This window comes from Lithobates pipiens, unplaced genomic scaffold (assembly GCF_037356315.1).
Source record: "Lithobates pipiens isolate NorthernLeopardFrog02 unplaced genomic scaffold, aLitPip1_a1.2 Scaffold_16, whole genome shotgun sequence".
Lineage (NCBI taxonomy): Eukaryota > Metazoa > Chordata > Amphibia > Anura > Ranidae > Lithobates > Lithobates pipiens.
The window spans coordinates 193,333,928-193,359,060 of record NW_027507748.1 but is presented as its reverse complement, the minus strand read 5'-3'; the positions used below and the strand labels follow the sequence as shown (position 1 = coordinate 193,359,060).

At 41.6% G+C, this 25,133-nt stretch overlaps 1 protein-coding gene across 2 annotated transcripts in view; it reads left to right on the top strand.

The window, feature by feature from the left end:
• The window catches only part of SRPX (sushi repeat containing protein X-linked), a 130,322-nt gene that overhangs the window by 84,474 nt on the left and 20,715 nt on the right, over window positions 1-25,133 (top strand). For both annotated transcript variants that reach the window (XM_077480862.1, XM_077480861.1), the window contains 3 exons: window positions 7,033-7,224; window positions 13,283-13,459; window positions 22,197-22,323. In XM_077480862.1, the coding sequence (XP_077336988.1) occupies window positions 7,033-7,224; window positions 13,283-13,459; window positions 22,197-22,323 (496 nt within the window). The remainder of the gene's footprint in view (window positions 1-7,032; window positions 7,225-13,282; window positions 13,460-22,196; window positions 22,324-25,133) is intronic.

Sequence of the window (25,133 nt, the reverse complement as noted above, 5' to 3'; positions counted from 1 at the left end):
CTAGTGGCAAGTTGTAGATCACTACATTTGCTTATGCACGTAGGATAAGGTGACCAAATTTTTTAAATGAAATCCAGGGTCATATTTTTTTTTTACTAGTAATGGCAGAAAACAGCGACTCGTAGCGGGACTGCAATATTGCGGTGGACAAATCGGACACACACGACCAGTTTTCCCGTCAGAATAAACTTTGAAGGTTTTTCCAATGGAATTCCGCTCAAGCTGTCTTGCCTACACACGATCACACCAAAGTCCGACCGTCTAGAACACGGTGACGTACAACACGTATTGACGGGACTAGAAAAGGGAAGTTCAATAGCCAGTAGCCAATAGCTGCCGTCTCGTACTTACTTTTTGGTATGTCGGAACAGCATACAGACTAGTGGTTTTTCCGATAGGAATTGGTTCCTTCGGAAATATGTTCTATTTCTAGGTCCGTCAGGATTTTCGAAAAAAAAAAAAAAAATCAGATGAGGCCATAACACGATCGGAATATCCAATGAAAAGATTCCGTCTGACTTTTTCTGATGTACATTCCGCTCGTGTGTACGCGGCATTAGTGACACTTTTGATACTTTGTGGGAACCAGTGACACTAACACAGAGATCAGTGCTAACAATATGTACTGTCAGTGTACTAATGACACTGGCTGGGAAGGGGATAACATCTAGGGCAATCAATGGGTTAAATGTGTGCCTAACAAGTGTTTTCTCACTGTGGGGGAGGTGCTTTTACTAAGGGAAGACATGGATCCCTGTACTTGCTTTGCAGGAACACAGGATCAATGTCTTCCACACTGACAGAATGACAAACTGCCTTGTTTACATAGGCAGACCACTGGGCAAGTCCACCAGATCCGCTGATTGGCTCTGATACCCAGAAATGCAGGATCACGTATATAAGTGATTCTGTGCAGCGCGACCATCCTGTAGCAGTAAATCAGCTATCAGGCAATCGGCAACTGGTTAAGATCATCAGCATTATGATAACTCACAGGCAGCGGGCACTCTATCATGGCTCGGGCTGACTCTGTCACAGTGTATCACATAACATTAACAAATTAATGGGGTAGGCAACTATAAGGCACATGAGGTTCAATGTAGAAAAATAAAAAATAATGCATTTGGGTGGCAAAAATAAGAATGCAATCTATACACTGGGGGGAGAACCTCTGGGGGAATCTAGGATGGAAAAGAACCTGGGGGTCCTAGTAGATGATAGGCTCAGCAATGGCATGCAATGCCAAGCTGCTGCTAACAAAGCAAACAGAATATTGGCATTAAAAAGGGGATCAACTCCAGAGATAAAACGATAATTCTCCCACTCTACAAGACTCTGGTCCGGCCGCACCTGGAGTATGCTGTCCAGTTCTGGGCACCAGTCCTCAGGAAGGATGTACTGGAAATGGAGCGAGTACAAAGAAGGGCAACAAAGCTAATAAAGGGTCTGGAGGATATTAGTTATGAGGAAAGGTTGTAAGCACTGAACTTATTCTCTCTGGAGAAGAGACGCTTGAGAGGGGATATGATTTCAATATAGAAATACCAGACTGGTGACCCCACAATATATAAATACTGTACTGGTGACCCAACAATATATAAATACCGAAATGGTGACCCCACAATATATAAATACCATACTGGGGACCCCACAATATATAAATACCAGACTGGTGACCCCACAATATATAAATACCGTACTGGGGACCCCACAAGAGGGATAAAACTTTTCCAGGGAAGGGAGTTTAACAAGACTCGTGGCCACTCATTAAAATTAGAAGAAAAGAGGTTTAACCTTAAACTACGTAGAGGGTTCTACAGGCGGTAGTCTCAGCGGGGGGCATTGATAGTTTCAAGCAACTATTAGATAAGCACCTGAACGACCGCAACATACAGGGATATACAATGTAATACTGACATATAATCACACACATAGGTTGCACTTGATGGACTTGTATCTTTTTTCAACCTCACCTACTATGTAACATGGCTGCTGGGTGCTGATTTTGTTAACTTATGACCAATAAGTGCTTGCTGCCTGTGAGTTCTGATACCATCCATTATGCCAGAGAGACAGACACAGTGCAATGTAGTTTATTCACAGACACCCCCAAAGCACACCTGTGTTGAAGCCTTGAAGGCACTGGCAGCCCAACGATTGGCTCTGCTTCCCCTCTATTCCTGCTGCTGGACATCGTCAGCTGAGCTCAGTTGCCTTTCTCTACCCGTCGCTGCCTCCGCCTGCCTCACAGCCTCTCAGGTCTCACTCTCCGGGCCCCAGCTACTACTGGCTGGGGAGCGGAGGAAAATGACTCTGCCGGGGAAGGCAAGGAGATAAGCAGGCAGGCAGCTGGCCGGGATTTGAGCCAAGGCAGAATAACATGAGCGGAGCTGAATGGGCATGTGCTGAACACTGAAGAAATAGTCCATCCGCTATGACCAGCACATCATCATCAGAAAGGGACACAGATAATGGAAAAAATGCACCCGCCTAAGCTAGTAGGAGCGGGGGGGGGGGGAGTGTAATTCAGAATTCATTTTTTTTTTAATTCTGCACTTACTGTTTTTGAAAATTGCCCCAGCTCCTGTTGAAGTCCGGGGACAGACTTGGTCCGGGGACAGTGTCCTCAATCCGGGGACTCTCCCCTGAAACCGGGGACATCTGGTCACCTTACCGTAGGAGCCACTGATTAGGATGGGGCTTCTGTTCTTTGCCTCAACCTCTTCAAGAACCTCAGCCCCTGTAACACACTAGGTTGAGCGTACAAACATAAAATATCACAGGAAATCACTGAGAGTAATGCTTAGTACCCAGTAGTAGTGCTATATCAAAGAAAACAGGCACCAAACCAGGTAGTAGAGGCAAAACTAACATATTGTCACCCAATTAGGTTGGTAACTAGGCAAGCATAAAATCGATTAACAATGGTAATAACACAATTTAGTACACAAAGTAACTAACAGTTAGGACTAGGCATAAGATGACATTACGTGTCCAGGTCAGCATAAAGAATAGCAAGGCCACCTCAAGTGCAGCAGTGAGCAGCAGTAACTTTTAATCTACCGAGTGCTGGAACTATATTGTCAAAGAACATTTATTGCGGCATAGCCCTGTTATAGTATATATAAATATATATAAATATATATATAAATATATATAAATATATATATATAAAGTTGCCCTCTCCACACAGGCTATGACGCTAACCTGCAGGTAACCAAATGAGCCAGAACCTGCGCTAAAGGAAGAGTGGACTAAAAAATGGCAGTGCCTCCATCTAGAACAGGGCTCCAGCGTATATGTAGAGATGATCCCTTTCTATGACAATAACTACTAACTCACCCAAAATAAATGACAGCAGTTGTACTAATACACCCAACATAGATTTCTAAAAGTAGTAAGTAGTAAGTAGTAAGTCTAGTAAAAATATGCAGACATACCAGCAGGTGATTAGTGTAACGTTATATATGATAAAGTGATGGCATTACATACAACCAAAGCAATAATAGTAAGAATGTATATAGTTAGAACAACAGTGTATATATGTATCTATATATCCAGATATATATCAATAAAGGCCTTTAACACCAATACATCCAATTAGGTACTGTGGCACAGTTCAGTTGCAGGGGCCCCCGATGAGCTGGCTTACAAGGTGTAGCACAATCCGGCTTAAGAGGACGAACACCGATACATATGTGGAGCGGTGGCTCCCTGGGGACACTTGTACAGACGAACACACCAATGGTGAAGGAGTCTGGAACAAGCCACCTGCAAGGCAAATAAGGCCTATCTAGCATATCTCTTGGTCCCTAACCTGACTATAGGCTACCAATGCTACCGTACCGCTACCTATCTAAATGGCCGTCAGTAGCTTATCCTGTCCCTACCCTGAGCTGCTTACCATTCCCTAGGCTAATACTAGCTAGGAACCCCCAGACCAAAAAGGGGCACTGTTGCTTTAAATAATGAAGCAGCAGATATACACTTCAACACAAACCTGTCACAGGTTATATTAAAATGAGCTTTGCTCTCATACACTTGAGAATAGCCCAAGTATATTGCAGTATGCAAACAGAAATCTTCAGTGAATCAGAGAAGCCTTTAACAGATACAGTATCTCTGATTACCGCACAGGAGTGACAGTAATATAACAAACAGTGATCTGCACAGTGCAGTAACACTTGCATATTTTATTGTCCTTTTTAGCCTGGAAGGATGAATAGATGGATGGATACAGCACAATATCAGTCTGCAGCACCTCCTGGCTTGCAGAGCATGTGGCTAGTCAAACTTTCTCTTCACTTCCTGTATGACATCCACATATATAGCCTTGAGGGGCTTCCTGACCCTTAAGCAGGGGTAGAACTCTATGGTAGGTAGCAGGCATGAATGTAAACAACCTCACAGACAGTGTAGAAAAAAAACCCTTCCCTACAGCGGCAATGATAGAGGAGGGGGCAAGTAACAAAGGGGACTTTGCAGAATAATTATTATGGGAGGGTAAGTCCTTTGAGATGTTCTTCTGCCGCTAACATTGGGACACTTTAATAGTATTGGTGCACCTAACAACAATCCCAGTTAACCTGCATGCAATATAGTTACAGTATAGGTACAGTATAGTCTTAACACAGCTGCAAGGTAGATGTGGTTCAGATGTGGTAAAGGTTTTGGAATAATGCGGTGTAGGGTCGGTATAAGTGCCATCTAAGTTTGAAATAAGTTAAGTATATAGTGTAGTATAGGTGTAGTATGAGTTGAGTATATTTGGTGTCCTGCTCTCGGTAGCTCAGTCCCTGTTAGCAGTATCAGCAATGAGCAAATAGCTCTCTCGCCAGTCCCTGGCATCCTGCAGTAACCTCTCACTGTAGAAGGGCCCCCTCAGTCGCTCCACAGAATGCCCCTGTGGATCAGTGGTGGAAGTAAAGGATGAGAGGATGCTCTGTTCTCCCTGTTCTCCCAGATCTAATGTTTGTAGTCTGTGTTGCCCTGCCCGAGGTGTCTCTGTCCCCAGGTCTCGGTCTCTGGTCATGCGCCCCATGGATAATCTGTGTGCACCAGGATCGATGTGCACACCACGGCTCCTGCCTTAAGAAGAGGAAGTGGTTTACAGTACAGTCTGGTAAAAGCTATTACATCACTGCCCTTCCACCTGAATGTACTATGGGCACTGTACTGTAAAAGTCCATAAGTCTCATTCTGTGACTGATGTTTCAGACTACAATAACCCTGATCCTCGGCATTCTGCATAGAAGTTCATAGGCTTTTCTGGCTATAGTCCAGCCTCTATTGACTGGAGGAGTTCAAGACAACATTCAGCATAACAGCAGAAAACAGCAGAAAGTAAAATTATTGAAGAGAGAAATGTCTCCTTCTCCATTTTTCTGTAGTCCAGCACCTGGCAACAACAATGAATACATGACTTTCATAAAGCTATACTCCTTGGCAGAAATTTGTCAGAATTCTCACACCACCAGACCATAACCATGTTACATACATAGAATACCTCACCATATCCTAACTGTCCCAACCCAGCAGACATGTTTTTAAATCCCGTACACCATAACCAGTTCCAGCGGCAGTCTCTTGAAGTGGAACAAAACCCTCATATCCTTTAAAGCCAAAGAAGGTGCCATCTTAGTCTTTGTTTGATCTAGAGTTACTAGCGTGCTTAGCTTAGCTCTCAAGAGAACTGTAAACCCATAAAATGTTTGGTGTCATAGTTGATCACATGTGCAGCATAATGGCAACTGCAGATCAAATAGAGGCTAAGATGGAAGCTTCAAGGTATGATGATAATGATAACTGTTGTAGTTTTTGTACTCTCAACCTAAGTTATGAAATGCCTGGTGTCAGAACCGATTACATGTGCAGCCGCATGGCAACTGTATATATCAAACAGAGACTGATGGCGGCAGGGGGCGAATCTGGCTCACCAGGCCATTTCATGTGGCCCTTGCACCTTTCCTGCACCTGCGGCACTTCCTCATCTCAGCAGTCAGCAGCAGAGAGGAGGACAGAACTCATCTGCCAGATCCTGTGCCTCTCCATGCAGCCATAGATAGGCTGGTCTTTTCCCCCACCCCCATCTCAGCAGTCACCAGAAGACAGGTGAATAGAACTCCTCCTATGGATCCTGCGCCTCTCTGTGCAGCTGCAGCACCCCCTTGTCTCCACCTCACCTGGTCTCCACATTCACAAGACTCCAGCAGCTGACTTCAGCCCTCACGTAATCCTCCTCCAGACCCTGCTCTGCTTCCCAGCTCTGCCCCCAGCTTCTTTCCAGCAGCAGCAAAAGGTATGGATGGTGCACTGTGATGTAATGGAGGGTGGGGGTCTCTTGACTTCTGATGGTGGGAGGGAATCCTGACATCTGATGTAAGGGGAATGGGGGTGCTATGGACATCTAGTCACAGATATAAGACTACAGATATGCCTTTGAGGGCAACCATAATTCTGATGTGGCCTGCAATGAAATTGAGTTTGACACCCTTGCTGTAATGGATAAAAGGATTTATTTCCACTTTAAAGCATTGTTTTTTTTCTGCGTTAATCCACTGCATTAAAGGGTTAGTTCAACTTTACAAGAAAACTAAAACTGCTTGTGCAGATAAGGGAATTTTTTTTTGATGAAGGTGAACATACCCTTTAAACTTGTTCTTTGTTGATAAACAAAACAGAATGTAACTGTCCTTCCATATTTCTGTTAACATGCCAAAATTGAATTAACCTATCATTGGTACCTTACTTCTATAGAGCCAAAATTACTCCACAAAGGAAATTATTTTCTCCTAATTTAATGTACTGATAGATGTAACAGATGTTAGTAAACCTACAGATTGTAGTACATTCATATTGCTAATGAGCACACTTTTTATTCACACATTTTATGTTTTAATTTTCAGAAAAAAGTCACACATTGCTGATTTAGGTTATTTAAATGCTTTCTAATGTGTATTCAATTACACTAATGTTTATTAGTGTTTACGTGTCTGTGTCAATTTACATAGCATTTGAATGATATTTTTTCAGATAGCCCATGGTGCTCTCCCATCAAGGTTAAAAACGGACATGCCACCTGTTCAAGCCCTTCCCGATCCTATTATAAAACCGTGAAAGGGACTCGGTGCAACATCCACTGTCAGAAAGGCTATGAACTAAGTGGAGCATCTGAAGTTGTCTGCCAGGCAGACAAACGCTGGTCTGGCAAGTACGTATGTAAACGTAAGTATCCTGTTTCTTTTTTGTGCTGTACTTTTGACCTCTTCTTTAAACATCAAGTTTTATTTTTACTATTACTTTTATTCAGGGCTTTTTTTCTCAAACAATAGGTGCTGAAACTTAACCATGACTCTCCAAAAAACCCTCCCCCCAAACACACCCTCCAAATCACATAAAATAGCGGGTGTGGTCAGAATTCACAAACAGTAGAAGGGTCTTATAGGGGCATTAAATACCAGGATTGCATTACATGCAGAGTGCAGAGTTCATGAGGGTTGCACACAGAGTGCAGCAGAGCTGTCAATTGTAAACACAGAAACTGGACTTCTGTGTTTACAAGTGATTGTGGTGAGCAGACACCCAAGGGTTTGAGCCAGAAGTGATGGAGTTCCGCCAAGTTCCACCTGAAAAAGCCCTTCTTTTATTTCTATGGGTTTAACTTTTAGCTCATAACAAAAATAATTCAGATCTTAATTTGTCCATTCTAAATGCACGCATAGACATTAGATGAACAAAGAAAAATATATCTGATTTTGAGTACAGTGTTTTATATGTGAATTAGTCTAGCAGTGTTTAAAGACAGTTGATGGGGCTATTTTTAACTCTTCTCAGAAAAAAATGATCTATAACAAGGTTACAAAAGATGTTTTTGTGTTTAGCATTAGTAAAGCATTAAAAACAAAAAAAAAATGTATAATTGTTGCTGTATTTATTTTATTTTATTTTTTAGCAGGACTAAAAACACACATTATAACAATATTATTTCAGTAAATTTGAAATGTTAGATATGAGTTTTATGTAGTATTTTATCCAGTTAGTAGATGAAGCTCTAGGTTTCTTTTTACATACTTTACAGCAGGGGTAAGCAACTTTTGAGGAGGAGATCTACCTGAACAACATGACAGAGATCAAAGATCACCAGGCTCCTGATTTTTTTAAAGAAATTAACTAGCATGGCCTAACTAAATAAAATAAAACAAATGCCACTGTAAAAATATAAACTTACACTACCTTAAAAGTGCACAATGTCAGTAGAGCAGTCGGCAATGTCAATAGGGCAGAGGTCGGTGTCAGTAGAGAAGTGGATGGTGTCAGTATGTTGTAGGTGTAGAGCTTGTGGGGTGGTAGTTACTTTGTAGGGGTAGAGAGTGATGAGAACAACTCCTGCAAAAAGCTATCCCACCTGTCTAATGTACATGCTACGATAGACTGCTAGAGAAACCTTCATTACGCTTGGTAACCACTTTTTTCTTCCCACTGTATTACTCCTGTACCATTGTCTTTACACCCCAATGTGCTTAGCTGACCCAACCTGCATGCTATATGTGCTGGTTACTTGCATTACACCCCTTGAGTAACTTCAGACCTGGCAAAGGCAACGTTTCAAAAGCTTTACTTAGATAACATGGCACAACAGTAGAATACCAATCTTACCCTAAACTGGTCCCTAAATCTGGCTTTTGGCTGCCCCAGCGTACCTGCAGAGGAAAGAGTCCATATCTGGCTGAGTCCATGAAGGTAGTATTCAGGTTTGGCATCTTAAGGGCAGACTGCATGTCCCAGCTATCCCCGAAGCTGTAGAAGGATCTTGTTTTAACAAATTATTCCAATCACTATGCCACAGATTCACCCCTAGACTTGCTAACTACCCCTGCAGCTGGTGCTAAACGCACTTAGATGTTAAAACCAAAATTAGCACAATAGATGAGCACTGGGTATAATGCCGTGTACACATGGTTGGACTTTCCGTCAGAAAAGGTCAGACGGAATCATTCCATCGGATATTCCGAACGTGTGTGGGCTTCATCTGACTTTTTCTTTTGAAAAATTCTGACGGACCTAGAAATAGAACATGTTTTAAATCTTTCAGACGGAATCAATTCCTATCAGGAAAAACGCTCGTCTGTATGCTATTTCGACGGACCAAAAATGATGCAAGGGCAGCTATTGGCTACTGGCTATTGAACTTCCTTTTCTAGTCCCATCGTACGTCATCACGTTATAAACATTAGGACTTTGGTGTGATCATGTGTAGGCAAGTCCGTTTCAGCGGAACTCCGCCGGAACTCCGTCAGAAAGACCGCCAGAGTTTATTCTGCCGGAGAAAAACAGTCATGTGTACGCAGCATAACACATCAAATGTCTAATAAAAAGTGAACAAAAGAACAAAAACGTGTTAAAAATACCAATAAAATTACACTGATACTAGTGTTCAAAAACCATAAATGTCCATAATTGTCCTTAATGCAATAATTCATTCATAAGTGGCCTTAATGGATGTGCTTAAAATTCTAATAAACGTGCTCCACACAATTCATGCAGAAAAAAGTACTTTCCAAATAGTGCTCTTCAGTGAGGGGAACCCTTTGTTCGAACTTTATTACAATAAATGGGTTGCACAATGATCTTGTGTTTGATTTTCTGTTCCTGAGCTGCAAAGACGTGGACTATAAGTGGGCTGGATATACCGAGCACCCCGGCTAGTGTTAAATGGATTGTCTCATCTCTGTAACTAATGCACTATACTGGAGAGCCTAATCTTTTGAAAAACAACATACTTACTAGCCAGATCCCCAGGTGCAAAAATAGAAAGCAAGACTAAAATCACAGCTACAAATTGGTAATCTGCAATATAATAAATGTTTGCTTTTGGGTTTAATACCTCTTTAAAGACTTTTCTCCTTTTTGATCATAACCTCATTATCTTAGGTATTCAAGATAATGTAGTGTTTAGCTGACTGCAATTTTACGGAGTATAGCCAAAGCTATTTTGGCTATACTCCTCCTATAGATCAGGGGAGTGCAGTTCATTCTGCACTCCTTGAATCCAATTTCAGTTTACAGCGGGCTGAAAACCCTGTCGCCTGACATCACAAAACTGGCCCATGCTTGAAAAGGTCCCAACCATATGGTTAGGTTCCGACCAGAAGCCTGGACCGGCACTTGGCTCAGTGGTCTGACAGTCCCTGGTTCTCTGCTTACAGAATGCTGAGAACTGAGCGATCAGCAGTCTTTGATTGCTCAGTTCCCAGCCTATACTCAGAGAAATATGAATTCTGCCATACTAGTTACTAGCTGTCTTGTGGCGCTACTGGGTTCAATATTTTCTTAGCTGCAGATCTGGAACAAGTGTGCACATCACACTTACTTTACTTTGATGTTATTTGCCTGTTGATTCCATGTCAGTGATTCAGACTGTGAGTAAACAGATCATAATGACTGCCAAGCAACTAGTATTTTCAGGTGGAGGTCAGCAGAACTAAATAGGCATGGTTGATAGATGCAAACAAGGGCATTAGTTAACCTTTTAAATGCAATACATTTCTCCTTTAAGTCCATACCAGGTGATTGGGCCAGCGACGCCTCCTTCGCTGATCCCGGCTACCTGTAGCCGCGCTCAAAATGAGCGGACTTTCCTCCGTGTGTGTAGGCAAGTCCATTCATTTCAAAAGTACGGCGGATAGTCCGCCGGACCTAGTCTGCTGACAAAGTCCCATGTGTGGGCAGGTCCGCTCGTTCGGACAGTCCGGGGGTTTGTCCGCCAGACTAAGTCCGCCGGATAGTCTGATCATGTTTACGCGGCATGAGTGTCTGGAGCTATGCTCTATGTACAGTAAAATTTACTTTTTAAGTTCCCCACAAATACCTGTTGAGCCTCCCCCTATTGCAGCTTCCTGTGACAATAGGGTAACAATGCTGCACTGCTTCTGAATGCAAAGCAGAGTTGCCACTTTTATGTAGGCTGTGCCTGCTTGCACTACAGCAGGATGAAAAGATGTTGCAGGAGGTGTGGCTATCAGCAATTGTCACTGCTGATTCACAAGCCTGTAGCTTTTCTAATAGAACCTGGCCATATCTAGTCATTCCCACTGCTTTCTGAATTGTCAGCACTACTTTTGTTTCTAAAATCCTTCCACTGTGAGCTGCAGTGTCTGGGAGAGGGAATTATTTGAGACACAAATAGTTAATATTCCCATCGCACACATTCCTGGAATAGACTCTAAGAGCTCTTTCACATGGGGCAGATCTGTGCTGATCCGCCCCGTGGACATCCGCTTGCTCAGCGGGGATCGCTCCGTCGATCCCTGCTGAGCAGAAAGATGACACGTCCATCTCTGCACACTGTGCAGAGATGGACCTGTCAGAGCACCGCTCTCCCCTATGGGAGATCGGATGGTGACGGACCGCAGAATCCATCGTCACCCGATCCGATTCGATGACGGATGGAAAGGTAGGTTTTTCCCCCATCACACTTTTTCTGATCGGAGCAGGTTGGATGTCAGCGGACCTGTCACCGCCTACATTCAACGCTCCAGAGACCTCTATGGAGCATCCGTTCAGGTCCGCCTAAAAAACTGACAGGAGGACCGGAACGGATCGGTCATGTGAAAGAGGCCAAAGTCAGTGGGTGCTGCAGCAACAGCCAGCTGAAGACTGGAGACATCACAGGTCAACATAAATATTTGCCAGCACATCATGGATCATCAAGTCATGTCCAAAAGTTTTATTGAAGAATGATCACATCACAAAAGACAAAGTGCAATGGGCCTGGTGAAGGGGTCCTGCGTGGCTCCAGACCAGTGGTCATCAACCCTGTCCTCGGGGCCCACTAACAGGCCAGGTTTTATGTATTACCTTGGGGAGATGCAGACTAGAATACAGCAATCACTGAGCAACAAATGATATCACCTGTGATGTATTTCAGTTATCTTGTAAACCTGGCCTGTTAGTGGGCCCTGAGGACAGGGTTGATGACCACTGCTCTAGAACATTTGTCCTTTGTGATGTGATCTTTCTTCAATAAAACTTTCCAACTAAAACTTGATGATCCGTGGTGTGTTGGCAAATATGTATGTTGAGACACAAATGAAGGACAATTTGGCTCACTTATGGAAAGTGATGTTTGTGCATCACATAGTAAGTGGATTCTATAAAAATGTAGACTGCCATACAGGAATCTTCAGTTGAATTATGAATTAATACTGCACCTCGAGTGTATGTGATCAAAGCCTTAAAGTGGTATTAAACCCAAAAAAACAAAAATAATATTTTATTGCAGCTTACCGATTCTTAGATGTGGTGACTGCATTAGGTTGTTCTTTTTTAAAGCTTTTTTCTTTATTTTACCGCCCCGGGGATCGGTAAGTAAGCCTGTTATTTTTCAACTTCCTTTAACAGACCAAGCTGTCCAGCAAAAGTGTCATTTTGAGGGTTGAGATAAACGATTTAACACTGCTTACAATTGTCAGCTTCCATTCATAAAAAAACCTTTATCCCAAACAGGAAAAAAAAAAAAAACAGTTGCTGTAATTGCTTATAAAACGTTAGCCAGAGTTCAGCTTCAATTTGTAGGTCAAGTTCATCTAAATCTACTAGTGCCCACTCCCCAGATTGACCTGAGTAAGGATGAGTTCAGGCATGTTCGCATGGAACACGTGCAGAGCCCGCCAGGAAGTCGGCGCAGTGCTGCGCTAATCACAGGCAGTGAGACATTGCCCCGATGTGCGGCTGCAGAGATCGGGCAATGTCTCACTGCCTGTGATTAGCGCAGCGCTGAGCCGACTTCCTGGCGGGCTCTGCACGTGGAGCATGCGAACACGCCTGAGCTCATCCCTAGACCTGAGCTGTCTCCATTGCACCTCCATAAAGACAGGAAGGGTGCAACCGGCTGGATCACCAAATGAAAATACAGGGAAAAATCCTAAAAAAAATAAAACAAATGCAGCCATTACATTTAAGGGCTGGTAAGCTACACAATATAAAATTTTTGTCTTTTGGTTTAAAGTGGAAGTAAACTCCCCTATCGTTTTCAGCCAAGGTAGCTGCCTTTTTTGCCTGTCTTCAACTGCTATGGTGCTGCACATGTAATTCGTTATGACACCAGCCATTGGATGGTTTGATAGTTTGGCTGAGAGCACAGCCAATGTGCAGTTAGCATTCCCAGCATTTTTTTTAACTGTTTAAATCCATGGGTTTACTTCCACTTTAATACTGCTTTAAGGCCATTTAATTTTCTAAAAGCATATGTGACATGCATTTTTTTTTTTATGTTTATGTTTAGAAAAAAGATGTCCACCTCTCACGATGCCAGTAAATGGAGGGTTTAAATGTACAGATGGGGCATACTTTAACTCCAGATGTGAATATTATTGCTCACCTGGCTACCAGCTAAAAGGAGACAGAGTTGTAACCTGCATGGACAGCAAAAACTGGAGTGGGAGAGCAGCAACTTGTGTAGGTAAGTTATTAAATATCATTTCCAAAATGGTCAATACAACAGCACAGTAAGGTTATGAAAGAACAATCCAGAAAATATGCTATACAAATGGCTGGGTGTCTACGTAGATATTATAATGTCTTAAGGCTAGAACATTTTAAAACTATTATAGGCCCCTTTGAACACCATTTCTACAACATCACCTGTCTGTTTGCTACACAACAAGCAAGAAAATCTGGGCTGATCTGGAAAATAGCAGCTGGATAATTAACAACTTCCCTCCCAGCCCCAACATCACTTTATTATGGTCTGTAGGCCTGGGGGGCAGAAAAGACCAGCGATCATGTGACCCCCCCCCCCCCCCCATTGGTTGTTAAAGTGGTCACATAGCCGTTGATGTTTTTAGAAGGTACCTACAAAAGTCACAGATAAACAACACCAGTAATGTATGGAGCATTATCACCACAACTGTATGTATGTTTTTATAATGCACAAACTTCACATTAGCCTGAATTACTCATTACAGCAAAAAAGCAAGGGGGGCTTTTTTTTTTTTGCAGCGCATTGAAAGTTCACCAAAGCCTCCAGGATAAAATGTTATATCCGTTAATGTGCAGGTATAGTCAAGTCGCGTGTTCAATGGCAGATAATTTACAGAACGTGGTAGACAGCATATTTTCTATATTGTACTGTATTAGTCAGAGCCCCCGAGGTCATATCCAGAGAGATTGATGATCTTCCACCAAATTGTCTGGCTGTTCATGTTTAACTGCTTCTTCCTCTTCAGTTTATAGTAAATTACAGGAAAAGGAAATCGTTATCTATTAAACGGTATATAGTTAGGGTTCTTTCAGTGTGAGCTGTGGCTATTGACAGTATACTAGTAAAGCAAGGGTTAATGTGACGATATCCATAATTTATTTGCTATATCAACTTGGTACTTCCAAGAACGATACAAAATGTAAATGAGACTTTATATACAACACATGGAGAACTTGCATATAAAAGGGCAAAGAGCTTTGTGTTACCCATGAAATCTAAACAACTAAAGGGTGTAAATTCTCACTAACTTTGGTCTACTTGAATGGCTCAGATGGATTGGCTTAGAATATAATATCCAATTTCCCAGATGTTATGGAAGCCGACTCATTTTGAGGTTGATTTACTAAAGCAATAGGGACTAATTACTTTGCAAAGTGAATCTTGAGCTTAGCAAACTTGATAAAGCTGTGCTCACTTCAATCAACCAATCAGTTGCTAGTAAGTATCTTTTTTTCCCTTTGCACATGATTGGATGTTCACTAGCATACAGCATACACTCTGTAAACTGAATGTTCTCTGTGTTAAGTGAAAAGCTTCTGATTCTTATAATAGAACTATTGGAAAAAAATCTTTTTCATTTTGGATAGAGCAAGGGAAGATTATAACCGCTATAAGTTTTTTTTTTCCGCCATCTGTATCCCATTGCAGAGATTTCCCTTCACTTCCTGTCCCATAGCCAGGAGGGAATAGGAAATCCCTGCACATTAAAGGAATTTCTTCAGGACCTCCAGGTCACCACAACTAGTGTCCCCTTTGGAAGATTTACCCTCTATTACTTTTCTGGGGACAACCCAAAATTTTGGATTTTCTTACTTTCAATGATCATCGTAAACAGGACAAATAGAGAGGTGAATCTACTTAACAGAGGCAAAAGCAGAACTTCCTTCTGCACTGTGTCCTTCCGTCCTTCACTATGCGGCGCTTAGTGAAGGATCGGCTCGGGCGGCTCTAGCCCTGCAAAGGGAACAGCGTTCCTGCTGTGAAAAAAGTGCAGGGACGCCGTTCCAATGCGCTCCCGCAGGACTCGTGCCCTGGCTGAAACACTTTAACTGACTTAATCTGCGTTTGTTCAGTGTGGCTATTCAATAAAATGAAGAAATTTTAAGAGCAACAATCGGAGTGCGGAACATTTTTTCTACGGAAATAAAAACTGGCAGGTGTTCAAAAATTCCTCTCCGCTCTGTCCAAAACTAAAAAAAAGTTTTGCCTTTAGTTATACTTTAAGTAAATCAGCCCTTTTGCAAACTAGAGTAACATTTACAGCATTTAGTACACAGCACTCTTTTTTGCATTGTTAAGGTTTTGAAAATATTGAGGATGAACAAATCTGCCCAGGTTCAGGTCAAGTAGTGTTCATTAAATCCTGCTTAAAAACTGCAAAGCACAAACTAAGCTCAAACTCAATTTAGTCTATGACAGAGGGGTCCTGTTGTTTTTTTTTGGTCATTTTTGAGGCTCATAGGCAAGTTATTGTAGAAAAAATGTATGGGAAGCTAGGCACTGCCATTGGCATTATGAACCAATGCAAAAAATGTTTTTTCTCCAAGTACCATATGGCGGGAGGAGTCTTTCCATTTCGCTTTGAAATGAACAATGAAAACACACAAGGAATGAGGGGTTGAAGGGTCCAAGTGAACTGTGAAAAATAGGTTCAAGGATGCAGGTGAGCTGTGGACACAAGGGGTGCAAATGAGCTGTGGACACAAGGGGTGCAGATAAGCTGTGGACACAAGACGTGCAGATGAGCTGTGGACACAAGGGGTGCAGATGAGCTGTGGACACAAGGGGTGCAGATGAGCTGTGGACACAAAGGGGTGCAGATGAACTGTGGACACAAGGGGTGCAGGTGAGCTGTGGACACAAGACGTGCAGATGAGCTGTGGACACAAGGGGTGCAGATGAGCTGTGGACACAAAGGGTGCAGATGAGCTGTGGACACAAGGGGTGCAGATGAGCTGTGGACACAAAGGGGTGCAGATGAGCCATGGACACAAGGGGTGCAGATGAGCTGTGGACACAAGGGGTGCAGATGAGCTGTGGACACAAGGGGTGCAGATGAGCCGTGGACACAAAGGGTGCAGATGAGCTGTGGACACAAGGGGTGCAGATGAGCTGTGGACACAAAGGGTGCAGATGAGCTGTGGATACAAGGGGTGCAGATGAACTGTGGACACAAGGGGTGCAGGTGAGCTGTGGACACAAGGGGTGCAGATGAGCTGTGGACACAAGGGGTGCAGATGAGCCGTAGACACAAAGGGTGCAGATGAGCTGTGGACACAAGGGGTGCAGATGAGCTGTGGACACAAAGGGGTGTAGATGAGCTGTGGACACAAGGGGTGCAGATGAGCTGTGGACACAAGGGGTGCAGATGAGTTGTGGACACAAAGGGGTGCAGATGAGCTGTGGACACAAGGGGTGCAGATGAGCTATGGACACAAGGGGTGCAGATGAGCAGCGGACACAAAGGAGTGCAGATGAGCTGTAGACACAAGGGGTGCAGTTTGAGCAAGCAAACTGTGGATGAAGGGTACAGGTGAACTATAATTGAGGAGTGCAGAGGCAAGTAGTGGATAAAGGGGTGCAAACATGAGTTGTGGACAAGGCATACAGGGGTGAACTGTGGAGGAGAAGTGAAGAGGAGAACTGTGGATGATGGGTCATATGCAAAAAGTAAGATGGAAGCTGTGAACAAGGGGCGCAGAGCAGAGTTTTGCCTAGAGTGAAGGTGGGAGCTGAGGAGGGGTACACAGGTGGGCAGTGAAAGAGTTGTGCAGAAGCAAGTGGTAGATAACGGGTGCAAAGGCAAGTGGTTCAAATGAAAATTTGAAGTGAAATAAATATATTTTGTTAGTTATGATATATATAGTATTTCATGATTTAAAAATAAAAATCTTTTTTTTTTCTCTTTGAGGAATTCTATAATTTTGCAACTTTTAATGTAAGCCCAAAACAAATGTTTATGAAGTTTAAAGAGGCAAATTTTTCAATTGTTAGTGAACCACATTGAATTTTGAATCATCAGTTCATAAAATATTAATTAGATGTTCCTCAGGGCAGACTTTTAATTTCTTAGTTGCTATGTGTTATTGTACCTTATCTAGTGCTTTGCTTTATTGATTAATAATAACGAAATGCCTTATTTTTGGCTAAAAAATAAGAGAAAATAGCTGCTGGCTTGTATTACTAAAGAAACACCACAAGATGGTAGTAAAAACATTGTTATGTTCTGAAACAAATCCAGCCGCTCATCTTTGTTGTAAAATACATCTGGAAAAATAAAGTTTTTCTATGTCATTCTTTTCACCTCCATTCATAGTTAACATTGAGGCTATACTGTATTGTTGAATAATTTAGTGAAGAACCAAAAACAGTATTTTATTGTGAAAACTGATCCGAGATTACATTACTGCGCTTTAATACAGCGTGTATTGTATTCCCAACATGTGCGGGGAAAGAATTGTGCACTGCAGAGGTGATGCTGATGGAGCTGCTGCTGAGAGATGGCTTGTGTGTGTTTTTAATTGAAAGATTCCAATGAAGATCAAAGTGTCAGGAGTTCATTTATTTGTTCAGTAAAATGTTTACCATTGATTGTACATTTTGAACAATAATGCCCCCTTTACACACTTTAATGCAAGAGAATTTCGGTATAAACCAGATACATTTTACAAGTGTAAAGCTAGAACCACAAGGTTGATTTTGATCTATTGAGAGATCTAACCCCTTGCTGGCAGTCACTTTGTTAGGCGAGAAATACTAAGATTTTTAGTGGTTTAATCACGCTAAAATTGCCAATGGTTCATATGTGACATGACAACAATTCACAAAATTAGTCATGTAAATCAAGGAAATAACACCTAAACTATATTGTGAAAGGTATTGTGACAAACATTGCCATTGGCACATTCCTAGACCTTGTGGACAGCCTTTCTAGAAGAGTTAAAGCTGTTATAGCTGCAAAGGGTGGGCCAACTCAATATTGAACCCTACGGTCTAAAACTGGGATGCCATTAAAGTTCATGTGCGTGCAAGGCAGGTTCCCAATACTTTTGACAATATAGTGTATGTAGATTTCTGTATATCAAGAGAGTAGCGTTAGTGTACTTGTGATCTGACTTATGTATTGCCATTGATCTTTAATTTGGCATATGTACTGGGTGCCAGCTCATCTCTACTATGGACTTTCTACTTTAGTGTGGGAACACTCTGCCTTGAGCACCGGCCTTCAGCCATAAGGCACTGAGCAGGCGGTTGAGCTCCGGTATTGTTTATCTCTTTGGTTACAGAGATAACAAGGGACACAAGTGGCATCTACTCGCATACTGTAGTATTTAGTCGAACATAACTGAAGCATAGTGTGATTATGAGCATTATTACATGCTGCTTGTGTAGCTAACTCCATAATAACAAAAGCTACAACAGCCTATTGTGTATCTCTAACCTAATGAGGCTATCAAGTGATTAAATCTTTCAGTAGCACAAGATTACATTTGCCTATGTAGCTTAGCCCTTAAGACCCAACTTCAGGGGAGCAATATTTGTTTCCCCAAACCTCTATCTCTCTGTAGTAATACAAGTATAATTTTCTACTTAATTTACAGTTTTTTAAAAAATATAACACTTTTTTAGACCCTTTGATAGCATTATATAGGGTCTGACTGGCTTCCTTGCTTACAGCCAACAGTGGAATGAGTAAGTGGAACGCTCTGCATGATTTCCTTCTGGCGTAGATAAAGTCCACCTGATTACAGCTCCTTAGACCCCTCTACTTTTGGAATGTGGGATGGTATGGGTGGGCAGGCATGTGGGCATAACAAAAGGTGCCATTTAGATGGTGACAGAATTGAATAAATCCCACTTCTTATAAATGCAGGATCAAGCATGACAATATTGTAACAGTGGCAGCAGTGTAAGTGTGGCATTACAGCACAATACTATTCTGCTTGATACTAAAGCCATAAAAAGTTGAGATCTATTGCTATCATGCAGACAAAGGCTATGTCACAATGTAGTCCAGAGGATTATCAGGTGGTGTCTCTGCCAGGCTACTGATGATGTAGCTGAATGACCTGTAACATAAGCCAGTCAATAAGTTACCCAGCAGCCATAGATTGAATGGAATTTTTTAGTTTTTTTCTATACAATGTGCATGTGTGACCACCATCACCTATAGATACAATTACCTCACATTAGAAACAGAGGGAGATTGGCAATTCATGTAAAGTCACACACAAAAAAATAAAATAAAAAATGCATGAGCGTGGGTCAATTATAACAGCAGCACATTGTTGTGAAAGACCTTAACAATACTCCCACTGCAGTGAAATAGGTTATGGTCTCCATCATGGAACAGCATATCCTAGACACACGTAGTCAAAACCTATAAATTAAGGTTTGTGTCTATTTATAATCTGTCAGTCTAATGAAATGAAACAAAATTTTTAAGATCTAAATGGAAATTTTCAAAGCAATCCATGTGGAGCACTGACAGAGTAAATGAACACACCAGGCTTCACTGAATTATTAAAGAAACCTCACATCAAACTTCAAATGAAAGAATTAGGCTGGAGTCGAGCTTTAAAATATATCACTGGAAATTATTAGGGGGATTAACAAATTGAATTATGTTGTTTTTATTGTAAATAACAGAGCATTATCTATGGGCGAAATCGAAAATACCCAGTTCTATGTCTTGTTGTGCTAGCCATACCAAGTTAAGCTGTATGAGATTTTCCATAAATGTCTGTTTGAGTTCTTCAAAATAATGAAGCACTTGCACTAATGTTCTAATAAAAAAAAAAATGTTCAGATATACACCATTACTAGAGTGGTGTAAACACTAGTGAGGAGGAGACGTTAGCATCAACACTGCAGCAAGAAGAGGAAAGAGATGTGTCTACACAACCAGTGAGGTACGGTAGGCAGAGGAGAAGAAGAAAATTTAGGATGATGCCAATGGATTCTGGCACACTGATGATGATCACCAATGATCACCATGCAACAAATTGACATGGACCATTTTTATTAATTTGTTTCAGAAAGCACTAATTAGGTAGGTACCGTATATACTCGAGTATAGGCCGACCCGAATATAAGCCGAGGCCCCCAATTTACCCCCAAAAAAACTGGCAAACTTATTGACTCGTGTATAAGCCGAGGGTAAGACATGCCTGTCCATCCCTGTGTGTGTGTCCGTCCATCCCTGTGTGTCCGTCCATCCCTGTGTGTCCGTCCATCCATCCCTGTGTGTGTGTGTGTCCATCCATCCATCCATCCCTGTGTGTGTGTGTCTCCATCCATCCATCCATCCATCCCTGTGTGTGTGTGTCTCCATCCATCCCTGTGTGTGTGTGTATCCATCCGTGTGTGTGTGTGTGTGTGTGTGTGTGTGTGTGTGTGTGTGTGTGTGTGTGTGTGTGTGTGTGTGTGTGTGTCCAGCCTACCTGTGTCCCGAGCCTTTGTCCCGAGCCTCCGTCCCGTGCCGAGCCTCCTTGCCTCCGTGCCTCGCCGCCGTGCCTTGCCTCCGTCCCGTCCCGTCCCGTGCCGTGCCTTGCCTTGCCTCCGTCCCGTGCCCTCTTCGTTCGTCGGCGCCTCGGCGGCCATTGTAAAATTCAAAAGCTGCGCCGCCGCCTTCGCCTGTGATAGGCGGAACACTGAATTTCCCAGCAGCCTGTGTTCCGCCTATCACGTACATCGTATCATCCTCGTCCGTAGTACGAGGATGATACGATGTCCGTGATAGGCGGAACACAGGCTGCTGGGAAATTCAGTGTTCCGCCTATCACAGGCGAAGGCGGAGCCGGAGGCGCGGCTTTTGAACTATAGAATGGCCGCTGTCTGTCTGCTCGACACGCTGATCGAGCGGGCAGACAGCGATGACTCGAGTATAAGCCGAGGGGGGCACTTTCAGCCTCAAAAAAGAGGCTGAAAATCTCGGCTTATACTCGAGTATATACGGTATATAGAAACTGCCACATTTTTCGTCTTCCCCTGTCTTTGCTGATCCCCTGTGTCAGCATTTTCTTTCAAGAAATTTCGTTATTTTGCTCTGTCATCAATTAACATGAAATGACCCAATGATTAGAGAATGATAACATTTCAGTGAATTATTCAGGAGTAAAATGTTACAGGTTATGTTGCCTCTTAGCCCTTGTACACACGGTCAGACATTCTGCCAACCAAATCCGTTGGATTTTGTCCGACGGATTTTGTCCGACGGATTGTGTCCGAAACTGTTGCATACACACGGTCGGACCAAGTTGTCGGAAAATCCGATCGTTCAGAACGTGATGATGTTATTTCGTTACGACGGGACTACGTTAACGCTAGTAGCCAATAGCTTTGGTGTAGGAATTTGATCTGAGCATGCGTGGCAATTTGTCCGATCAAAATTCTCTACACATGATCGGAGTATATCTGATCGGACCAGTTGGTCAGAAAATATTTCCAACATGTTGGAAAACTTGGTCCAACGGATATTCCGACGGAATCAGTCAGATGCATACCACACACAGTCGGATTATCTGACAACGCGGTCCGATAGGACACATTCCGACGGATTCTCCGACCGTGTGTACAAGGGCTGACACTTACTGTTTTATGAGTATTGATTCATTGCTTAGTGGCTATCCAGAGAGAGTCTTTTTGTACTCTCATAGATGTATCTCAGGATTTACATAATGCAGCATCAGCTAAACAATGGAATTACTAAATGACATTCTTTAAAAAAAATGGTGTTCTATGCCATCCCACTGTAACCTATCAAAAGTGAGCATTTAGCAGTTGGCTCTTGAGAGCAAATTTTTTACTAGTTGCTATAGAGAACTGCACATACTTGCTTCTTGCATCGTGTCATTATTTTTTAGTTTCCTCAATAATTATTACATTTTCATTATCATATTTCGTATTTAATGGCGTTTATGTGATGTCTTTTCAGATTTAGAACCACCAAGGATTCAATGTCCAAGTGTAAAGGAGAAAATTGCTGAGCCTAATAAACTGACTGCAAAAGTTTTCTGGGACACGCCCGAGGGACGAGACACCGCAGATGGAATTTTAACAGAGTAAGCCTGTTGGGAAATAAAAGTCATGACTTTGTGACTGACACCATTGGAAATCAATATTCATAACACAAAGACCCCAAATAAGCAATAAATAAACTCTATAAAAGTGAAAACTTAAAGTATATTAGTATATTGTGAACCTTCAGCTTGTAAAACAGTCCATTAAGTTTAAAATAGAAATGAAAGGCAAACGGTATATATATATATATATATATATATATATATATATATATATATTGTGACAGTACAGATCCCTATCCTAGTGATTGTCACCCAGGATTCTCAAATAGGCAGGTTGAGAGGCTCCAGGAGTATTATTTAATTTGGAGAAACTGTTTTATGAGTTTCCTCTGTGGTTGGTAAAATCCAGTTGGGGACCTGGAGCCTGGAGATTTCATAGCGATCTGGGTGGGATGGAATCCCCAATCCTGTGACCGGGTTTTGGGAACTGCCAGGAGTCTGGCTTGCTGTTTGTGCAGATAGGTCCTGTGCTTATAGCAGAGCAAGGACCAAGGTTCTGGGCTCCACCCTCCCGAGGAGTCCAGGCGTGCAAGGGAGAAGTGTGCCTGTTGCCACAGGACAGTCTGACAGAGCAGACGGGGGGTCCAAGACGGTGGGCTGTTGCAGCCAGGAAGCTGTAAGAGAGTGTCACATAGAAGTACAGAGTGGGTACCAAACAGGTACACAGTTATAGGGTCAAGAGGACCAAGGTCAACGCCTGAACAGCAGTGCTGACCAGAGAGCCAGATGGCTCGATATTTTCCATTTAGTTAATTATTGCTTTGAAGTTGAAACCCCTGTGTGGGAATCCTGATGGACTGGTTTTTTTTCTTTTACTTCAATAAACATGAGCCAAAAAAAGCCCTTAAACTGCATATGTGGCGTAGACTCAGCTCACTGGTAAGCTCTACACTGAAGCTAAATAACCCCGATATTACTATATATATATATATATATATATATATATATATATATATATATATATATATATAGCCATTATTAATATCAATAATACAAAGTTGCTATAAAATACAAAGCTTTTGTAATGGCTTTTGTAATGGCTACCTGTATTTTAGAGTTTATTTAATCCTTTTTGGCTATGTTAAAGGTGTCATAATACCAAGCAAAAAGGATTATTACCTCTGTCATGACTTTATTGCTCTTGTGCTCCCTGCTAAAGAGATTCACCTCTCCATTTGTACTGGTGACCATAGTCAGTGAGACAGAAAGTGAGTGGAAATCCAAAAACCCTCCTATGGGGACACCTATTTCCTTGAAGTTTGTCTAAGATGGGAATACCATTAACTTTAGAAAGATTTTCTCTCATTTCCCGTTGCATCTCTAGGAAGTGAAGTGAAATCTCTCCAGTAGAACACAAGCAACAAAACATATCCTGAAATTGTATTTATTTTATTGTATGTGTCCTCTGTGGACATCTACAGATATATCTCTTATAATATTCTCATTAGTGAACATATCTATTTTTTATAAAGATGTAATATTGCAGAGCTTTCCACTGAGCTGATTTCAAGTCTTTTTAGACTCTTGTTCTTGTCCTATAATCAAGAGGTGATCAACCTTTTTTTTTTTTAATTGTGGGTCCTAAATGTCAGTTTGACATACTGTATGTCTGAGGACTAAAAATATGTAGTTATGTCAAATAGCTTGTACAGTAAATCATAACTCGAAAGGGTAACCTGATAACCCCTAGATTTGTATTGTGAGACCAATTTGGGTTCTATAAACAAAGGCTTGATCTCCATTCCATTCCAAATCAGATTTTAGACATTTTGTTTGATGATTTTTCTCTCCTGGTACCTAGAATTTGTTATCCTTCACAGCATTTGCGAAATTGCACTTAATTTTGAAGTGAAAATGTAACCTTAAGGGAATTTAAGCAACTATCTCCAACTTGACAATCAAGTGTTTTGCCCAATAGAAGTGTTGAAAAGTTATATGTTGTTTTTATATCCCCAATAAACTATCCAGTTAAACTTGTTGAAAATGTAGGCATTAGAGAATATCCACCTTAAGTGTATCTTTCAAAAAAATGTTTTACAGTAAGTGTGGTACTTACTTTTTGGGTATGACTAGTTATAAAACAAAAGGTTCAATGCAAATATACAGTAGGCAAGACAAACAATGAGGATGGTATCATATGCAAAGACATGGGAAATCTATTTTGACTATATTATACATTCACTCAAGATTTTTTGTTCTCTTCTTGGGCACATCTACTACTCTCTGCAAGAATCTGCACTTTGTATCATCTAATGATATACAGAGTGATAAATCAACTGTGATGTTTGGCCATTTATTTAATAAATTAAGGAGCAATAAGCAGTGTACAGCGTGCACTATTGTAAACCAAAGGATATATTTTATAGCTCTGAATTTAGAAATGTAATTTCTTTCTACAGTATACCTGCAAAAGATGATTGAGTAAGAATGTAAAATTTCATTACTTAGAACTTCCACTTATTTTTTACAAGGTGTATTGCTTAAAGAATGTTGTTATTGTTTTTAGACATTGTGCTGCCCGTAGGAACAATTGAATTATAAAATGATTTCTTACAAGTTCAACCACTTGTGCCATGTGATTATTAAAAAAAATTTAAAATAAAAATAATTCTGGTAGAAGCAAAATTTTAGCTCAACTTCACCCAAGCTCTGTAATGAGGGATTCCGTTGCTCAGACTGATGTTTCTGTTAAAGAGGAAGTAAACTCTCCCATTCTGATGCTTCTTTTCATTTAATCCATTATAATAAGTAATTATCAAACTATAACCACTGTAATCCAGCCCAAATCG